Source organism: Martes martes (assembly GCF_963455335.1).
Source record: "Martes martes genome assembly, chromosome: 5".
NCBI classification, from domain to species: domain Eukaryota; kingdom Metazoa; phylum Chordata; class Mammalia; order Carnivora; family Mustelidae; genus Martes; species Martes martes.
In genome coordinates this window covers 72,826,876-72,839,472 of record NC_137892.1, presented here as the reverse complement: position 1 = coordinate 72,839,472, position 12,597 = coordinate 72,826,876, and the positions used below count along the sequence as shown (strand labels likewise).

The window sequence follows — 12,597 nt, the reverse complement described above, 5'->3', positions numbered from 1 at the left end:
GTATAGAAAAAAGGTCTTCTGAACAACGATGCAATAAAACTGAATCTCCCATTACTGAAGATACTAAAGCATACACTTCACAGCTTCTGAGCAACAATGTTGTAGGCAGAGGAAAAAAAAAAGTAACTAACATGAGCACTTTTTCAGGGTATACAGTAACTATGTGAGGCATATTCATATTTGTATCTCACTTAATCATCACTAAAATCTCGGAAAATGTGAGAAACATTAGGTTCAGAAAGATTTAGCAATTTGCTTCAATCCTAACCAAACCTGGATTTGAATCAGCTCTATATGATATTAATGCCCCAAATATCTCTACACAACCTAATTACTTTCCTATTTCTCTTAAACGTACCACAATTAGATAAAGTTACTAGCCAATAAGAAAACATTTACTTGTATTCTAATGTAATATAAAATCTCACTCAATGTTCATAATGCTCTCTTATCCTATACCTATATTTTAAAGGAAGATATCTCCAAATTAAGACTATGATGTACTAATTCATAACATATACACTCATTATATGAGCTTAGACATCAACTTATATATTATTATTATTGGAAGTTTTGAATGTAACAATATCTTGTATTTGGATTTTTAAAAGATACTGTCAACATACTCCTCAAAAATACTCCATGGTCTTCCAAGAAACAAGACATTTCAAATATTCCTCCTTATTTAAAATTTTAATATTCATTCCCAGACTTCTAGTCTATCTGATTTTTCGAATGAATGACACTATTTGCAAACATTAACAATAAAAAATAGCAAATATAAGTAACAATAAAAATACATATAAGGTTTGTAGTTTTAAAGTAATTATCTAAAGTAAAACAATGTATCCGATATTCAGAAAACAAGTTTGTAAAAAACTGAACTAGGTCCTTGTTGATCAAAATAGAATAACTGATTATTTTACACTCAAAAAGCTTTTCAAAATAATAAAAGAAATTGGAATTAACTTTTCCAATGTTTTCATAACTATATGTTTTCATAATTATAGTTCTTAAAAGATACTTAAAAATGGGATGAAGAGCCCTTTGATTTCCTTGGGAAAATTGAAATTAGCAGTTTACCCAAGTGGGAAAGAGATATCATAAAATTACCAAACCATTTTATAATTATTTTATCATTAAGGAAGTAAAACAGTATACAAAGAGAAAACAGGTTCTTTAATGCTAGATTTTTTAAAAAATTAACATATAATGTCCTATTTGCTCCAGGGATATAGGTCTGTGAATAACCAGGCTTACACACTTCACAGCACTCACCATAGCACGTACCCTCCCCAATGTCCATAACCCAACCACCCTCTCCCTAAACCACCCCCCAACCCTCGGCAACCCTCAGCAAGATGGTTTTTGTTTGTTTAATTTTTTTTTAAACAAATGTAAGGATCATAGAAGAGATATACACACACTTTCTGCCCTTTGGAAACTCTAAACCTTATGCCATCTTGGGTCTTTGGTTCTGAATATGAAACATTTTCTTTGTCCTCATTACCCTATCAGTAACATCTTTTAACAGCTGTTTGCAATAAAGGATCCTGACAGCCAAGGGGGAGAGCAGAGTCTGAAGGGGTCAGAAAGGAGCATCACTGATTAGAAAGGTTACTTATCATGGTATCACACAAAGGAAAACTGAAAACCAACATATGGTGACCCCGTGGCCTGGCTCCAGGTGTTTAGTAGCCATCTGAAGAAAGAGAATAATGTACCCTTATTTTAGCTTTAAACAGGTTAATCCTGTTACATGGGTAATTTAAATACAAGAGATCCTAGAAAGATATATTTTTGTTATATATATGCATACAAATTTATATACATACATACATATGTGTAAAAAAGAATGAATCTAGGAATGCAAGTCAAATAATTATCAATTTGAAGAGGTTAAAAAATGATTAAATGGTTTTTGAAAAATATCTCTAAGAAGCAAACCCAAACTAAAAACAGGTGATATTTAAGAATGCAAGTAATTATGGACCTAACATTGGAGGTTGAAATTCAAGAAAAATGAAAACAAATCAACTTCTTGTTCAGTATATGCCTAATATATATAAATGTCTGGACTCCAAAAGAATATTACAGTGCTAAAATAATTCCATGAATATTATTTCCATATCAAACCACACTGTAGAATATTTACACCACCTTACAGTCTGCAAGGAAAGTGTTTCTACAATCTCCCTCAGTGCAACATTCCAGTATTTAATAACTTGAAATGCTCCCTACTACCTAATCTACAACCTTCCAGCTGTAAAAATTAAGACAACTGTGTTTTTTTATGCTCTTGGTAGGGAAGGAGAACAATTTGTTACCAGTAACCAAACTATAATAAATGTTCCAAAACTTGAAGACAGTTTTAAGGCCAATATTTAGCCTTCTTTTTTATAGGCTACTCAAACTCTATTTCTTTAAACTTCCCTTATATGTACTTCTAAATATTTCACTATCATCCTTTCCAAGTCCATCCAAGTTATTTGCGTCTTTTAAAAAAAAAATTAGGTAGGTAGCCAACAATTCCCCAAAAAGACTAATAAAGTCCTTTTATTAAAATGATTCTCAAGTAGAAAGCAATAATGACTTGAATCTTAACTAACTGGTGATGATAAAATAATAAACAAAAGGGAGTAAGCGTGAAAACATTAAAAACTTGATTCTGAGAGACAAAATATGTCAGGCTTTATTAAGTACTCTCCAGAAAGAGGATACCCTGATTAGACAACTCAACTATCTTATCTTCAGCTCATTACTCTGTCTACAAATAGCTATACTCCGGGCAGATATAGCATGATGGTATTCTTATTAGAGTTAAGATGTTAATAAAAATAATTTATACCATCCTATATCTTAACTTCATGCTCACCAAACAACCTTTTGATAACAAATTGGCCTACTGGGTAGATTTCCTTAGGTGACTAAATGTGTACATTTCAGTAGAGTTGACTGAATATCAATCATATTTGGTTACTATAAATTAATAAATTCAGTTTTATATATAAACCTATATATTTATTGTGATCTTCCATTTCTAATATTAGATACTAAAAATCTGTCATCACATAGTGTGGAAAAAATATGGCATACTAACCACTTATAGATGATCTGTAAGTAAAATACAGTATGTGACACAAACACATTTCCCCTGGAAAGATTCAAAATTAATGAGAAGGCTTAAAATTCCCAAAGTTATGTCACATTTTCTTTTTGTATGTTTTGTTTCCACCACAATACCCATGATTCTGCAAGCTTTATATCAAAATTATGGAATTTATATACATAAACACTTTCATTCATTTCATCTCAGAGTTATGGTGCAGTACCTTTCGGCATGAAAAGAATAAATTTACATTTACAAAGAAAAGAAAGGGCATTGCTACAAGGGCATATCAACTGTGGCAGGGCTGCTTTGGTACTCTGTGTAGAATGTGTTTGGAGGGGAAGAGAAAAGGAGAGGGAGAAGGACATAGACCACTTTGTATTAAGTCTTCAATTTTCCCATATGGTTTCCCAGGATTACAGAATTGTGTTGGTTTCCTAAGACATAATACGTCATAGAAATTCTGTGATTTTCTGCACTCCATTATCCTTCTTTGTCTCATTCATTAAAACACCTTGAATACTTACCCATTGCCTTTAAGATAAAAACCTAGAATTCTTAACACAGTCTATTAAGTGTACACAGATTTGGCTCTTAACCTCTTTTTCTGTCTCATTTATATGGTACTTGATTTGAGAGCTACAGCAACACTAGCCTTCTGTCACAATACACAAATACACAAAAATGCCACAAAGGTCTTCTCTCCACTACCTCTTCACCATATAATTCTTCTCACTCATTTATTCAACAAATATTTTTTTGAGCTCATACTGTAAGGCAAGCATCATGTCACTCACTATACAAACAGCCATGAACAAGGCAAGTGGGATTCCTACTCTCACAGAACTTATGTTCTATTATAATTATCAGTTCATTCTTCCAACAAATATTCATTGAGCACCTATCATGTGCCAGGCTCTGTTCTGTGTGTTATGGAAAGAACAGGGAATGAAATAGGCAAAATCTCTGCGCCAAGGAAAAAATCTATTCTAGTGAGAAAAGCAGACAAAAACAAGATGAATTAGCAAAATATATAGATGTTTAAAAGTAATAAATGTTAAGGAGAAAAATAAAGGAAGGGAAATGACAGGGAGTCATTTTGCATAGACATATGTGTATGTGCACACACGGAATTTTAGATAAAATTGTTAGGGAAAGCCTTACCTAGAGCATCACATTTAAGTAATTAATGAGTAATCAAATAAGCAGAAAGATTGTGGCTTGAAATGACTGCTCTGAAGGAAATAAAAGCATAATGTGAAAGAGAAAAATGGGGAGAAGTCTTTGTCTATAGATTGAGCAGATAGAGGCCTGTCTGAAAATGCATTTCAGCTGGGACTGAAGGATGTGAATGTGTTAAAATGTGGCCCTTGGATTACCTTCATACGCTCCTCAATTACAGATGACTTAGATTCCCCTACAGCACTACCAGCATATCAACTATAGAGGAATGGTATAATGGATGACATAGATATTCCTGGAAGGAAGGGAAAAGTTACTGAATGTCTGCCAGGTGCCAGGTAAAGAAAAAAAAACACCTTGCATGCCTATCATACCTTTTGCCATCTGAAGTTTATAAGAAGAAGTTGACTGTTTTTCACCTGAAATAGTGTCTGAGTAAAATCTATCAATCAATTCGAAGTCCTAGGTAATAGTTAGTAGTGAGCAAAATTTTATTTAAAATATTCTGTTTCATAGTGAAACTATGTATTAGATCATGTGTTACCATCTGGGATTCAAAATACATGACCCATTGATAAAACATTGCTCAGTTTTACATTAAAGGAAGTAATAACAATGTAGAACACACTATAATGCATTTATGTGCTAATTTGTAAGTCTATCTGAACAGTGACAAACTTCATGGATAATAAATTTCCCATAAATTACACAAAGCTATGGTATCTATTAATTTTTTTTATATTATCCTGGGCCTTAAGTCTACCTTTTCATGAGCAATCACCTCTCTCTCTCTCTCTCTCTCTCTCTCACAAACCATTTTATTAAGGTATAATTGACACACAAAAAGCTCTACACAGTTAATGCACACAACTTCATGAATTTGGAGATAAGTATACATCCATGAAATTGTCACCATACTATGCCCTAAACATATCTACCTCCATAAGCTTCCTCCCATCCTCTGAATTATTATTATAGTGTGTGTGTGTGTGTGTGTGTGTGTGTGTGATAAGAACACTTAACGTAAGTTTTACCCTCTTTGCAAATGTTTAAGTACACCATTGAGTATTGTTTACTATAGGTACTATGCTGTAGAGAAGATATCTAGGACTTACTCATCTTAGGTAATTGAACTTTGTATCCTTCAACAAGTACCTCCTCATTTTCAATTTTCCCCCAGGTTTTCCCATTTTACTCTCTGCTTCTATAAGTTTGACTATTTCAGATTCTGCATGTAAATGGTATCTTGTAGTATTTGTACTTCCTTGTTTTTGTACTTTCCTTATTTCACTCAGCAGTTTCTTTCATGTTGTCACAAATGTCAGAATCTCCATCTCTGAAGGCCTGGATAATATGCCATTGTAAGTTCTTAACATTTTCTTTACCCATTTATTTAGCTTGCTTCCATGTCTGAGCTATTGTGAATATTGGAATGCATTTGAGAGTATACATATCTCTTTGAGACACTGATTCCATATCTTAGCTCCTATGAATATATCTCTTCAAGATGCTGATTTTAATAATAATGGGTATACACCCAGAAGTGGGTCTATTGGATCATATGGTATTTCTATCTATCTATCTATCTATGTATTTATTTATTTATATTTTTTGAAATATTTGATTAACTGAGAGAGAGAGCAGGAGCAAAGGTGCAGAAGGAAAGGGAGAAGCAGTTTCCACTGAGCCTGAAGCCCGATTCGGGACTTGATCCCAGGAACCCAGATCATGACCTGAGCCAAAGGCAGCTGTTTAATGAACTGAGCCACCCAGGCACACCTCTTTTTTTTTTTATTTTTTTGAGAAATCTCTATACTGTTTTCCATAGTGGCTGCACCACTTTACATTTCCACCATCAGTGCACAAATGTTCCCTTTCCTCCACATTCTTGTCAACGTTTGTTTTCTTTTGTATTTGCTTTTATTTATTTATATTGTAACCATCCTAAGAGGTGTGAGGTAATAGCTCATCATGGTTACAATATGCATTTTCCTGATGATTGGTGATGTTGAGCACCTTGTAACATTCCTATTGGCCATTTATAAGTCTTCTTTTAAGAAATGTCTAATCAGTTCTTTGCCCATTTATTTTTTAATCAGGTTATTTGAGGGTTTTGTTTGTTTTTGTGGGTTTTTTTGTGGGTGTTTTTTGGTTTTTGTTTTTTGCTATTAAGTTGTATGAGTTCCCTATATATTTTGGACATAAATCTTTTATCAGATACACGATTTGCAACTATTTTCTTCTTTTCCATAAGTTGCCTTTTCATTTTGTTGACTGTCTCCTTTTCTGTACAGAAGATTTTTAGTTTGATGTAGTCCCAATTGTCTGTTTTTGCTTTTGTTGGCCATACTTTTGGTGTCACATCTAAGAAATCATTGCCAAAATCAAGAAGCTTTTTCCCTATGTTTTTTTCCCAGGAGTTTTATAGTTTGAGGTCTTATATTTAAATCTTTAATCCATTTTCAATTAATTTTTGTGTATGGTATAAGGACCTAGCTTCATTCTTCTGCCTGTGGCTGTCCAATTTTCCAATACTATTTATTGAAGAGATTATCCTTTCCCCCATTATGTATTGTTGGCACCCTGGGCCAAGATCCATTGAACATATATGCATGGCTTTATTTCTAGTCCCTCTTCCATTCCATTGGTCTATATGTTTGTTTTTATGCCAGTACCATACTATTTTGATTACTGCAGCTATGTAATCAGGTTTTGAAATCAGGAAGTATGATGCTACCAGCTTTGGTGTTCTTGCTCAAAATTACTTTGGCTATTCAAAGTCTTTAATGGTTCCATGTGAATTTTAGGGTTTTTTTTTTTTCTTCCATTTCTGTTAAAAAGTGTCACGGTAGCAATCACCATTTGACAGTTATCAGTAAATTATGTAGAGGTATTACTGACCTACAGTGAAACATTAAGTATATACGAAAACAATGTTTAGGATATGATTTATAGCAATAGGATAAAGAAATACAGAGTTATGTTTGGGACTGAGTCTTGATTTAATCTGTGCTTTTTAGAGAACAGGCAAAAGATCACCCATATCCCCTACAATACATAGGCTCATTAGTGAGTTCTTTCCTAAGTTTAAACTTATTATTATTTCTGTAAAATGTTTTTGTTAATCCACTTTTAATAATTCTTTTCTCCTAAAGAAAGAGGAGATAAATGGAAATGGAATAGGAGTGAGACAACAGATTCTACAGAACTTTATAGGGAGAAATTTTTCTCTAAATAGGCCCCCCCCCAATTTTTTTTTGGACATACTTAATACTGTTTTATTTGTAATGCAGTTTCATCCAGAACACATCAAAGGCACCCTTAGAACTTGATGATACAGCTAGCAGATTTTTTAGATGATCTAGTAGGATTTTATTTTGTATGCTGCTCATCGGTATTTGTACTTGCCTTGAAGAGGTCCTAACTATTTACATAGGGCAAAAAGATATAAAACTCAAATCCAACACTGAGGGTCTCATACACTTGAGAATTTAAAACCCTGAAAATAAATTTAGGGAAACTCTCTAGATCCCTCTCTTTCAAAAAAGACTGGGATAAGACAGATAGGTTTTTGTTTTGTTTTAAAAAGATATTTAGAAACAGACATCATTTGGTGAACACTGATAAAAAGTATCTCTTGGGAGCGCCTGGGTGGCTCAGTGGGTTAAAGCCTCTGCCTTCGGCCCAGGTCGTGATCCCAGGGTCCTGGGATCGAGTCCCGCATCAGACTCTCTGCTCAGCGGGGAGCCTGCCTCCTCCTCTCTCTCTGCCTGCCTCTCTACCTACTTGTGATCTGTCTGTCAAATAAATAAAAATAAAATCTTAAAAAAAAAAAAAGGTATCTCCTGAAATGAAATATATATTTATTTTATTAAGATATTTAACACATCTAATACAAAATGGAAGTGAATTAAACCTTTTTAAATTTTCATTTTTACCTTGGGGTAGGTAAATCACATTCTGTATTTTACCTATTAATATTTTATAGATGAATAAAATATTAATAGGTAATTACAATTTTTATCAAAATAGTCTGAAGTATCTCAGAAAAAGGCACTACATAAATACCACAAACCATATATCATTTATAAATTACTGTATTATACAACTATATTACTCTGTATACTGTTTTGTTCTTTGTATTTATAATCATTATCAACTTTTCACTACTTCTATTCGAATTTAAGAATACCTAGAAAACATAATAGATGATACACAAGGATAATTGTAGAAAATGCTGCTTGAAGTTGAATAAAAAATAAAAATTTTCACATAATTTCATTTAAATTCCCTAATATAACTGGGGAATGAACCTACTCAGAAAGAATTCAATGAACCTACTCAGAAAAAATTCCAGCAAGATTTTTTTGTAACTGCAGATTTAATCATTGGAAACCCCATCAATGACCACATGATAACCAAAGTGGAAGAGATGGAAAGCTGATCACTGCTTCAGTAATGTGTCATCTTGTAGTTGTTTAAAATCTTCCCTGGTATCACTAGAGACGTGCTAGTTGAAAGAGGGATCACTTCCTGATGCTCCAACACAGAATATCCCCTCACTAAAAGGCTATAATGCTCTTCTCAGCCTCCAGTGTTTGTGTTCAGTGTTCATCTCAGGATGCTACACTTTGACAGCTAGCTCTTACAGGACTTATTTGTTTTCCCTTCAGCTACTATCTCGAGTATGACCTATTTACCTCATCAGACTCCTACTTTCAAAGCCACTACTGTTTTCTAAAGTAGTATTTAGAATCATTTAAAACCTTAGCAATTCACCAGATAAAACAAGAAGTGTCCTTGCATGCTATCAATTGTGTAAACCCGATTTTTCCGGTACAAGCTTAAGAGGTGAAAGTGACTCTAAAGAATCTATTATGGAGAAAAAAAGAGAGAGAGAGAATCTGTTTTGACTCAAGAAACTTTTTTTTTTTTAAGATTTTATTTATTTATTTGACACAGAGAGAGAGATCACAAGTTGGCAGGCAGAGACAGAGATAGGGGGAAGCAGGCTCCCTGCTGAGCAGAGAGCCCAATGCGGGGCTCGATCCCTGAGATCATGACCTGAGCTGAAGGCAGAGGCTTAATCCACTGAGCCACCCAGGTGCCCCAAGAAACTTTGATAGTAATGTACAGCACTTTATAAAAAGGTAGCATAAGCTTTTCATACAGTACATGAATCTAAGAAAACCATTTTGCTGCAAATCAAAGTGAAAAGATTAATGATAAAATATGTGAAATTGTATAGGATTATAAGATGGTAATGTCTTTCCTCAAGTTTTCCAAATTTATTTTATATCTATTATAAAAGCTTTAATAAACATAGCACAAAAAGAAATAGAATCTAAACGACAGATGTAAGAGGGCACCTGGGTGCCTCAATCAGTTAAATATCTGACTACAGCTCAGGTCATGATTCCAGGGCCTGGGATTGAGCCCCAGGCATCAGGCTCCCTGCTCAGCGGGAAGCCTGCTTCTCCCTCTCCCACTCCCCCTGTTTGTGTTCCTTCTCTCACTGTGCCTCTCTCTGTCAAATAAATAAATAAAATCCTTAAAAAAAATAAAAATAAGAAAGCTAAATAGACAATTTTGCAATTACTATCTATCTAACTTCACTTCAGATCAACTAGTCTGAAATCAATGAGATACACAGGTAGAGAGATAGGATAATCAGGTGAAAATTTTTACTAATTATTGAAGAAAGAAAAGATACATCCTAAGATCTTACAAAACTGATAATATAAACTATCTAATATGAAAATATATAGATGCAGTTAAAACTCAATTTCCAATAAAAAAACTAAAATATAGATTAACTTTCACTTTCTAATAAAGAAATGAGATCATAGAAAAGAATAATAGGAAATCTATAATCATATTTGATATTGAATTTCAATCTACTAAGCTACAGGTATATGAAAAGACCATGATTGAAATTTGACCAACATTTTCTGTAGGAAAAAGGAACCCAAGGAAAAAAGAAACCAAAATCATACAGAAATAATAACAGCAGACTCTGTACAGAGGAACTGGAAAGACAAGTTTCATTCAAGACTTTAGATATTTAGATTGTTGCACACGATCTTTAAATCTGTTGCACAAAATGTGCTGCCAAAGTCTACCATGAATAATAATATGTTTGTCACCCAAGAGATACTTTAAAAAATCATTTTCCAGGGCACCTGGATGGTTCAGTGGGTTAAAGCCTCTGCCTTCGGCTCAGGTCATGATCCCAGGGTCCTGGGATTGAGCCCCACATCGGGCTCTCTGCTCAGCAGGGAGCCTGCTTCCTCCTCTCTCTCTGTCTGCCTCTCTGCCTACTTGTGATCTCTCTGTCAAACAAATAAATAAAATATTAAAAAAAATCATTTTCCTTTGTACTGTACCCAAGAGTAATAAATGATACTATACAATGTATATTGTTTAGTATTATCTACCTTAAGACTGAATTCCTTTTTTTGTTATTATTTTTAAATAGGGATTTTATTTTTTAAAAGATTTGTTTCATTTTCAGTTATTTATTTATTTGTCAGAGAGCACAAGCAGGCAGAGTGGCAGGCAGAGGCAGAGAGAGAAGCAGGCTTCCCTCTGAGCAAGGAGCTCAAAGCGGGACTTGATCTCAGGACCCAGGGATCATGACCCAAGTCAAAGGCAGTGGCCCAACCAACTGAGCCACCCAGGTGTCCCTTAAATAGGGATTTTAAACATTATTTGCATAAAAACAAAAACCAAACCTTTAAACTTTTGTTTTAAACCTGAATTTTTCTTACAGCTTGTCATTTAAAAATCCTATTTTCATTCAGCATGTTTACACTGTGTACCTACTATGAACATGTCTCTATACTAAACACTGACATCTTTTTCAATAAAACTTTTAATTATTTATATACATAATATTATTTATTTGATTTTAATTTATACCTTCTAGTACTGAGTCATTTCAAGTTGCTTCATCCACTGTCCACTTTTTTAGGCAGACACAAAGAGTAGTAATGAAACCTACATTTTTTTTCCACAGTAATTTTCCTTGTTTTTCTATTTGGGTTAATGTCATCTTGTCCCCACTCAGTTGTGTTAGAATGTGGGCAGTGAATGAAGCAACTTGAAATGACTCAGTACTAAAAAGTATAAATTAAAATAAAGGCTCCTAGCCAATGTGAAAATTCCCTTAAACCCAACCAATATTAGAGAACCAGAAAAGGCTGAGAAGGGGTAGTTTTCAAAACCATAACATTTCAAAAGACAAACTAAAGTTGGCATCATAAACTCAGGACTTAAAAAAGAAATAAGTTAGAAATTATTAAAATCCTACTTATATCTCTCAACAAGACATTTGAAACTTGTTTCAGGTTACTCAAATATTTAGAAATAGATATTAGAAAATTGGTATCAGGGAAAAAAAAAAAGCGGTGTGCCAAAGGCCATATTTAAATTAATGATGTTATCTGAAGTAAACTACACTCAATAAAAATCTAACTTAATATTTGTGTCATGAAAGAACACATATAAATGACCAAACATAAGAATTAAGACTTCTTACCCCATATTTACATTGGCGGGATGTTGCTCCATATTGGAAACGGCATTGCTCATCAGCATCATACACCTGACCTGGGGCCACAGCTGGATAAAGAAAGTCACGCTTGGGAGGCTCATTATCAAGGCAAGTACCACGGCCTGAACTGTTCAACATAAAGGATCAAAGGAAATTAGGTACACTATGGACTATTTCCATCACAATTATGAATCCATGCGTTGAACTCTTTGTTTTAATAACTTGATGCATGAAAAGCAATACATACTACCAACAAATAGTCATATAGCAAAACAGAATAATTTTACTGAAATGTGAGTAAGAGCTCCAGTTGTTTTTTCCAGAACCAAGACACAATAAAAGTATCTCAGACAACAATCTGAAACTGTCATGTTGGCCTTAAAACACTGATTTAAACTAATTTCTGAAGGAATCAAAATGGAATTTCATATTACTCTAAGCTTCTTGTTTGTTTTCCATGAAAATATAACCACATCTGGTAGTAGAATTAAAAACATAAAATGTGGAAAATTTAAAAAAAAAACAACCACCACTATGGTTGTAATTCTTTAAAGACCTAATCTATATACTCCTCTAACTTGGGCAGAACAATAGATGCTGTAATAAGACATGTCCAAAGGTTCTTGAAATATTTCAATAATAAATGGGCAGAATGACAGATGAGGCCAAGATCCAAAGTTCTCTCAAGTAAATTAGAAGTGTTTAGTCTCTCAAAAATTTCATATTTCATCTAGGGTCATCAGAGTTGGAA

At 33.6% G+C, this 12,597-nt stretch overlaps 1 protein-coding gene across 1 annotated transcript in view; it reads right to left on the bottom strand.

The window, feature by feature from the left end:
* Positions 1 to 12,597, bottom strand: part of ADAMTS6 (ADAM metallopeptidase with thrombospondin type 1 motif 6) — a 292,490-nt gene that overhangs the window by 108,621 nt on the left and 171,272 nt on the right. Inside the window, exon 10 of the mRNA XM_080804246.1 lies at positions 11,832 to 11,973. Within this exon, the coding sequence (XP_080660372.1) occupies positions 11,832 to 11,973 (142 nt within the window). The remainder of the gene's footprint in view (positions 1 to 11,831; positions 11,974 to 12,597) is intronic.